The sequence below is a fragment of the Muntiacus reevesi genome, chromosome 1, assembly GCF_963930625.1.
Source record: "Muntiacus reevesi chromosome 1, mMunRee1.1, whole genome shotgun sequence".
In the NCBI taxonomy this organism is placed as follows: domain Eukaryota; kingdom Metazoa; phylum Chordata; class Mammalia; order Artiodactyla; family Cervidae; genus Muntiacus; species Muntiacus reevesi.
In genome coordinates, this window is record NC_089249.1 from 78206553 (window position 1) to 78214123 (window position 7571).

The 7571-nt window shown below is 58.3% G+C and overlaps 1 protein-coding gene across 4 annotated transcripts; it reads left to right on the forward strand.

Annotated features, from left to right (window-relative positions):
- Positions 1 to 445: 445 nt before the first annotated feature.
- On the forward strand, positions 446 to 6308 carry ENTREP3 (endosomal transmembrane epsin interactor 3). 4 transcript variants are annotated; one of them, XM_065902751.1, is made up of 12 exons: positions 450 to 1298; positions 1408 to 1542; positions 1738 to 1848; positions 1955 to 2074; positions 2230 to 2337; positions 2907 to 3079; positions 3205 to 3304; positions 3636 to 3705; positions 3962 to 4474; positions 5073 to 5141; positions 5244 to 5497; positions 5590 to 6308. In XM_065902751.1, the coding sequence occupies exons 1-12, from the start codon at positions 1074 to 1076 to the stop codon at positions 5761 to 5763; spliced, it is 2052 nt and encodes a 683-aa protein (XP_065758823.1). In that variant the 5' UTR covers positions 450 to 1073; the 3' UTR covers positions 5764 to 6308. The 4 variants fall into 4 exon arrangements, with proteins under 4 accessions (XP_065758843.1, XP_065758823.1, XP_065758813.1 ...); XM_065902741.1 differs by having other exon boundaries at positions 452 to 1298; positions 3929 to 4474; XM_065902763.1 differs by having other exon boundaries at positions 456 to 1298; positions 1486 to 1542; positions 3929 to 4474.
- Positions 6309 to 7571: the final 1263 nt, after the last annotated feature.

A 7571-nucleotide genomic window follows, 5' to 3' on the forward strand; every position in this document is an offset into this window, starting at 1 on the left:
AGGCCGGACCTGGCCTCAGTGTAAATGGAGAGCTGTGGCGGCGGGACAGCAGAGCCCACTGGCTGGCGCAGGAAGTGGGAGGGAAGTCCACGGTTGGGTGTGGAATCGCGGAGCTGCCAGGGAACTCAGCTCTCCACCCCGCTCCTTTAATGACTTTCTCCTTTAAGAAAGAGCCGCTACCTCTGCTGGGAACTGAGCGGCCGAGGGGCATGAGAGGCTGGGCGGGGCCCAAGTAGGCGCCGAAAGCTTTAGCTCGGGCCCTGCGGGGGCCGGAGCTCCTCGCCAGACCAGTGGCTGCGGCCAGCTCGCCCGGCCACCCTGCCGTCCGCTCCCTCCCTTCCCCTCCCCCCCACGTGCCTCCCCCTTCCTCTCCCACTCCCTCTCCCCAGGGTCTCCGACTGGGACTACAACTCCCGGGGTGCATCGCGCTAGCCCTCGTACCACGCCCCTCCTCCCGCACCAGCTCATCCCCCATCCCCCGTCTCCAGTCCCGGACCTGCTGCAGCCTGAGCTAGGGGAGCAGGAGCGTGGTGGGGAGGGGAGTGGGGCTGGCGACCCAGGAGACTGTGGCGCCGCAGCCTCTCCCCACCAGGCGGCCGCGGATCCAACTGGACACTCTGAAGGCACACCGACCGCGCCTCTAGAGTCACCCCACGCCGACCCTCCCCTCTTCTCTAGACTTCTTTACCAGCCTTCTCGCCTTTTACCCTTCCCACCCTTCCCGGTTCCGGAACGCCGCCCTCTCTTCACTCCCGGACCGGCCCTTTTCGGCGCCCCTCTTCCCTAGGGAGATGCGATGAGCCGGTGCCCCCGCGTCCTCATCGCCGTCGCGGGCACGGTGCCCGTCCAGTGCCCGTGGTGGGGAGGGAGCACTCCGCGGCCCCTCCGTGAGGCCCCCCCCTTGGACTCCCCCCCAGCTGGAGTCCCTGGGCCATGCCCCAGGGGACCCAGCCAGGGGGTGGGCTCTAGAGGGAGGGGGGTGGAGAGGAGGAAGGACGGGGCCTTGGGCGCCTCTGAGATGCTCCCAAGCGCCAGGGGGGGCCGAGCAAGGCTCAGGCAACCGGGCGGCAGGCATGATGCCCTCGCCTAGCGATTCCAGCCGCTCGCTGACTAGCCGGCCTAGCACCCGGGGCCTTACACACCTCCGCCTCCACCGACCCTGGCTACAGGCCCTGCTCACGCTGGGGCTGGCTCAGGTGCTCCTGGGCATCCTGGTGGTCACCTTCAGCATGGTGGCCTCCTCCATCACCACCACCGAGAGCGTCAAGAGATCCTGCCCGTCTTGGGCTGGGTTCTCGGTGAGTTGGGCGTACAGTTGTTGGGTGGGGGAGGCTCCTTGGGCCCCACCCCTCAACACCAGCTGCCAGTCCAAATCCTGGCCTCTCCTGGTCCTCTTACTCCTTACAGAGTTGGGTACACCCTGTGGTGCAGGGCTCACCCAGGTGCCTCCCCATCATGCTGAACCTGTGCCCGCTTTATCCCCAGCTGGCGTTTTCTGGGGTTGTTGGCATCGTTTCTTGGAAGCGGCCGTTCACTCTAGTGGTAGGTGCCACGGTCTGATGCCCACTGGGAGGCAGGTGCCTAGCACCTGAGGGGATGCCCATTTATGCCCCCAAGAAGGGAACTGACTCTTCTATTCATGTTGACAGGCACGCATGCCTGTGAGTGAGGGGGCTCCGTTTGCGGTAGAGGGTATTTGGGGGCCCCAGCCCTGAATCTGTGCCCTCTGCTCCCCAGATCTCCTTCTTCTCTTTGCTCTCTGTGCTCTGCGTCATGCTCAGCATGGCTGGCTCCGTTCTCTCCTGTAAAAATGCTCAGCTGGCCCGAGACTTCCAAGACTGCGACTTGGTGAGATTTGAGGAAGGAGAGCCTGAGTGCGCTAGCTGGGGGAGGTGTGCGGAACACCTCGGCTTGTCCGGATTCAGGCTGCCTCACTCTCTCCACTCCCACTCAGGACGGAAAGGTCTGCGTGTGCTGCCCCTCTGTTCGTCTTCTCAGGCCCTGTCCAGAGTCGGGGCAGGAACTGAAAATTGCTCCTAACTCCACCTGTGATGAAGCCCGAGGGGCCCTCAAGGTGAGCATGCACCCCGATCTCCACTGTTCCTTTCTCTCCTACCATCATCCTGGCTCCCACTTTTCTGTCTCCTCCTGAGTCCTCACAGGCCCTGAATATGTGGGACTTACTCCACCCTAGGTTCCTCTCACATTCCTCTCTCTTGCCTTCCCCAGAACTTACTCTTCAGCGTCTGTGGGCTCACCATCTCTGCTGCCATAATATGTACCCTCTCTGCCATTGTCTGCTGCATCCAGATCTTCTCCCTGGACCTTGTGCACACGGTGAGTGGGAAGCTGGGGTCAAGGCCAAGAAGGTAGGCTGGGGGCAGGGGTGTGTGTGCTAGGACTGGTCTTGGGGGGGGGGTGGGGGCGGGGATGGCTGCAGCGCTGGCTTTTGAGCACCAGGGACTGTGGCTCACCTAATAGGCATGTTGATTGTAGGAATATTTAAGAGGTCCACTGGAGGGTGAGGAGGGGAATCACTGGGAGTAACAGAAGTGTGTGATGTCAGCCCCAGGGCATTGGAGAATGGGACTAAAAGTTGGGCGGAGTCCAGAAAGTCTTAGATGGGGGCAGGGATAACAGGTTGATGTTCTGGTGGGGACAGAACAGAGAGTGATTCTGGGTGCAGAAGAGTCCATAAAGAGGAGGAATTTCTAGATGGGCAGGGTAGGAGGTGAAGGTCCTCAGCTGGGGCAGTTAGAAGAGGAACCCGTTCTGGCAAAGGAAGGGGCCAGAACTGAGCTTCTTGGAGGGGGCGGGGTCAGAAAATGTAGAGGAGAGAGGAATTTGGGAATCAAGGAGCTGTATTCCCAGAATCCAAGCTTGCCGACCTGCTTGCTCCCCAACAGTTGGCCCCTGAACGCTCAGTCTCAGGCCCTCTGGGGCCTTTGGGCTGTACCTCCTCGCCCCCAGACCCTCTCCTGCACACCATGCTGGACCTGGAGGAATTTGTACCGCCTGTGCCCCCACCACCCTACTACCCCCCAGAGTACACCTGCAGCTCGGAAACAGATGCGCAGAGGTGAGGCCAGGCAGTCCTATTGGGGGAACTAAGGAAGGAGACTGGGGCTGGGAGCAGATTGGTGGGGAGGGATCTTTTCAGAATAGTTCTTTTCCAGGCTTTGACCCTTTCCCTCCTTCTGCCAGCATCACCTACAATGGCTCCATGGACAGCCCAGTGCCCTTGTACCCTACTGATTGCCCCCCTTCTTATGAGGCCGTCATGGGGCTACGAGGAGACAGTCAGGTGAGAGCAGGGCTTGGTGCAGGCTGGGGAGTCCAAGATAGAGCCTGAAAATCTGAGTGAGCTGCTGGTACTGGATAAAGAATACTAGTTCTCGTGATCTGAAGCACTGGCACATCCACTGTCACCTTTGATCTGCCTGAGAGGGTAGTGAGGTGGGTGGGGTAAGAACTGTTATTTCCATTTTACAGACATGGAAACTGAGGCCCACATAAGTGACTTGGACAGAGTGACAAAGCTGGACTGGAATCTAGGTCTCCAGAGCTCTGTCAAGCCTATGGGGTGGCCCTATCGGTGTGCAGGGCTGGACGCTTGACCCTTGTGTTTTCTGCAGGCCACTCTCTTTGATCCTCAGCTGCATGATGGCGCCTGCATCTGCGAGCGCGTGGCCTCCATTGTAGATGGTGAGCAGGAAGTGGGGGGGTGGACAAGGACTGGGACACCTGGGATAGCGGAGCCAGTGGGGGGCGGGGCAGAAAGGGAGAGATTAGACTGAGTTGGTGGTTGAGTGACAAGCCAGGGCTGCCTTCTCCTGGAATCCTGTCTCCTCTGAGGCTTGCCCAGAGGAAGGGGCACTGCGGGGACCTGGCCAGGCTGATGCTAGCCAGCGCCCCCTCCTGCCCGCAGTGTCCATGGACAGCGGGTCTCTGGTGCTCTCAGCCATTGGTGACCTTCCCGGGGGCTCCAGCCCGTCGGAGGACTCGTGCCTGCTGGAGTTGCAGGGCTCCGTGCGCTCCGTTGACTACGTGCTCTTCCGCTCGATTCAGCGCAGCCGCGCCGGCTACTGCCTCAGCCTGGACTGCGGCCTTCGGGGCCCCTTCGAGGACAGCCCCCTTCCCCGGCGGCCCCCGAGGGCAGCCCGCTCCTACTCCTGCTCTGCCCCCGAAGCCCCGCCCCCACTGGGTGCCCCCACAGCGGCCCGCAGCTGCCACCGGCTGGAGGGCTGGCCGCCTTGGGTGGGACCCTGCTTCCCCGAGCTGAGGCGGCGGGTCCCCCGGGGAGGCAGCCGGCCAGCTGCCGCCCCTTCCCCCCGAGCCCCGGCTCGCCGCTTCAGCGATAGCTCAGGTTCCCTCACCCCGCCGGGGCACCGGCCTCCTCACCCGGCTCCCCGGCCACCACTGCTGCTGCCACGGTCCCACAGTGACCCGGGCATCACCACCTCCAGCAACACCGGTGAGCCCCCACAGGGTTCAGGAGAGGGTATGCACTGGGAGTGAGAGGGCCAGGGACGCCCACCAGGATTTGGGACACTACTGGGGTCTCTGAGAAGGCAGAAATTCTGATTCACACCTGCATCAGACACTTACATCACCTGTGAAAAACACACCAGCCAGTAGCTTAGTGGTTAAAAAAAAAGATTTGGTTGTTGGAACCCAGTCTCACAGGCCCCAGCTTCAGTAAATTACCTACTCTTTCCAAGCCTCAGTTTCCCACCTGTAAAATGGGTATAACAGTACCTCACCACACATACTGTGGCGTTACTGAGAAGAGATGCAGGTCAAATGCTTCCGCCCTGGCACAGAACATGCTTGTCTGCGCCAGGCACTGGGGAGGATGCAGCAGAGGGTGATGGCGCCTTAGTCCCTGATATGGTGGATCGTTCCATCTAGCTGCTGGCAGACATGGGCAGCGACAATGCCCCCTTGGTTGGGAGTGGGCTGTAGGAGCTGGGTACGCTGTAGGCTTGGGTTCTCAGGAGGGCGGTGAGATGGGTGGGGGTGTCTACTACGCACTCCCAGCTCAGTCCGTGTTTCTCTCCTCTCCCCTTCAGCTGAATTCAGGGACCTTTATACCAAAGTGCTTGAGGAAGAAGCTGCTTCCGTTTCCTCTGCAGATACAGGTTAGGCATATTGTTGGTGCCCAGGGGGCGGGGGATAGGGCAGTGCTGCCTGGCCTTTTCTGGACCTTCCATTCCACCCACCCTCCCTCTCTCTTTCTCCAGGGCTCTGCTCTGAAGCCTGCCTCTTCCGTCTAGCCCCTTGCCCTTCCCCCAAGTTGCTCCGTGCCCGCTCAGCAGAGAAGCGGCGCCCTGTGCCCACCTTCCAGAAGGTCCCCCTGCCCTCGGGCCCTGCACCTGCCCACTCCCTGGGGGACCTGAAGGGCAGCTGGCCAGGCCGGGGCCTGGTCACCCGTTTCCTCCAGATGTCCAGGAAGGCCCCAGATCCCAATGGGAATGGAGCTCATGGGCATAAGCAGGTAGAGTCAGGGGAGCCATGGAAGACACCCAGGAAAGCCTGGAACTTTGTACCGGGAGCCACACTGATGCTCTCTCCTATGGCCCCATCTAGGCGCCCCGGAGCTCCTGGGGCCGGCCAGGCCGAGAGAGCCTTCACCTTCGCAGCTGCGGCGACCTGAGCTCCGGCTCCTCCCTGAGGCGCCTCCTGTCGGGCCGTAGGCTGGAGCGTGCTACCCGTCCCCACAGCCTCAGCCTCAATGGGGGCAGCCGGGAGACTGGGCTCTGACCCGGGCGCCCCCAACCCCGAACAGATCCAGATGAGTGCTGGGGCCACAGCAGCCCCCAGCACCCTCTTGCTCTGGCTGACACAGAGAGAAACCTGCTGAACAGTCCCAGAAGTATCCGTTTCCCTCCTACCTCTAGGGGCTTCTGCTGCTTGCCTCTGCCTTCTGGCCTGGGAGAGCTCCTGTCCTCTGCTGCATGGGTGTTCAGGCTCTGGGGGGACATACCTGTGCTTCTGGTGCTGGAGGAGGAAAATAAAGTCCAGTTCCTCTGGCATGACAGTAACTCTGATTCACCAGGGGTTGTGGCCAGGGCACAGGTGTCCCGGGTGTTTAAGCATAGGGGACTGTATGCCTGTGCAATGGGGTGGTGAGGCATGAAGGGTCAGAAAAATCAGGCTGGCCTCTCAGCTCTACCACCTCTAACTGCATGACCTTGGGCAAGTTATTTAACCTCAACTGCCTGATCCATAGAACATTGTGAGGACGAAAGTTTGTAAAGCTCTTAACACACTAAGTAAGCCTTCAATAAATTTCAGTTTTTCCCTTCTCTTCTGGGTCATTCTTTATCACCATTGAGATTTGTGCTAGCATCTCTCTTAGTTATGAAAACTTTCAAGACACCGATTTCTATTTCCAGCTACCACACAGTATCTCTGCCCCTTTTCATAGCCAAACATTTTTTGTCTTCCTTCCTTCTGCTCAAACATCCATTCTCTCCTCACCCATTCCCATCAGGTTCCTTCCCCTCCCTCTCCCCAGGCACTGCTCTTGAAACAAAATTTTCAGTAACCAAGTATCAGACTCAGTGGCTGTTTCTCTGCTTGCATGCATTTCACTTGACTTCTGATAAGCATTTAACCCACCTAATTAGCATCTTATGGCAGAAAGTGAAGAGGAACTAAAAAGCCTCTTGATGAAAGTGAAAGAGGAGAGTGAAAAAGTTGGCTTAACGCTCAACATTCAGAAAACTAAGATCATGGCATCTGGTCCCATCACTTAATAGCAAATAGATGGGGAAACAGTGGAAACAGTGTCAGAGTTTATTTTGGGGGGCTCTAAAATCACTGCAGATGGTGGTTGCAGCCATGAAATTAAAAGACACTTACTCCTTGGAAGGAAAGTTATGACCAACTTAGATAGCATATTAAAAAGCAGAGACATTACTTTGCCAACAAAGGTCTGTCTAGTCAAGGCTATGGTTTTTCCAGTGGTCATGTATGGATGTGAGAGTTGGACTGTGAAGAAAGGTGAGCACCGAAAAATTGATGCTTCTGAACTGTGGTGTTGGAGAAGACTCTTGAGAGTCCCTTGGACAGCAAGGAGATCCAACCAGTCCTTCCTAAAGGAGATCAGTCCTGGGTGTTCATTGGAATAACTGACCCTGAAGCTGAAACTCCAATACTTTGGCCACCTCATGTGAAGAGTTGACTCACTGGAGAAGACCCTGATGCTGGGAGGGATTGGGGGCAGGAGGAGAAGGGGACAACAGAGGATGAGATGGCTGGATGGCATCACCAACTTGATGGATATGAGTTTGAGTAAACTCTGGGAGTTCGTGATAGACAGGGAGGCCTGGCGTGCTGCGATTCATGGGGTTGCAGAGTCGGACACGACTGAGCGACTGAACTGAACTGAATCAGCATCTTTTCTCTTGAATTTTCCCCTTTCTTGTCTTTAAAGACCATGTTGTTGTTTAGTTGCTAAGCTGTGATTGATTCTTTTGAGACCCCCATGGACTGTAGCCCACCAGGCTCCTCTGTCCATGGGTCTTCGCAGCCAAGAATACTGGAGTGGGTTGCCGTTTCCTTCT

Coding starts and splice junctions, on each gene's coding strand:
- ENTREP3 (XM_065902741.1), top strand. CDS start 1,074: ATGATGCCCTCGCCTAGCGATTCCAGCCGCTCGCTGACTAGCCGGCCT. Junction 3,305..3,635: donor GGCTACGAGGAGACAGTCAG/GTGAGAGCAGGG, acceptor TGTTTTCTGCAG/GCCACTCTCTTTGATCCTCA. Junction 5,142..5,243: donor CGTTTCCTCTGCAGATACAG/GTTAGGCATATT, acceptor CTCTTTCTCCAG/GGCTCTGCTCTGAAGCCTGC.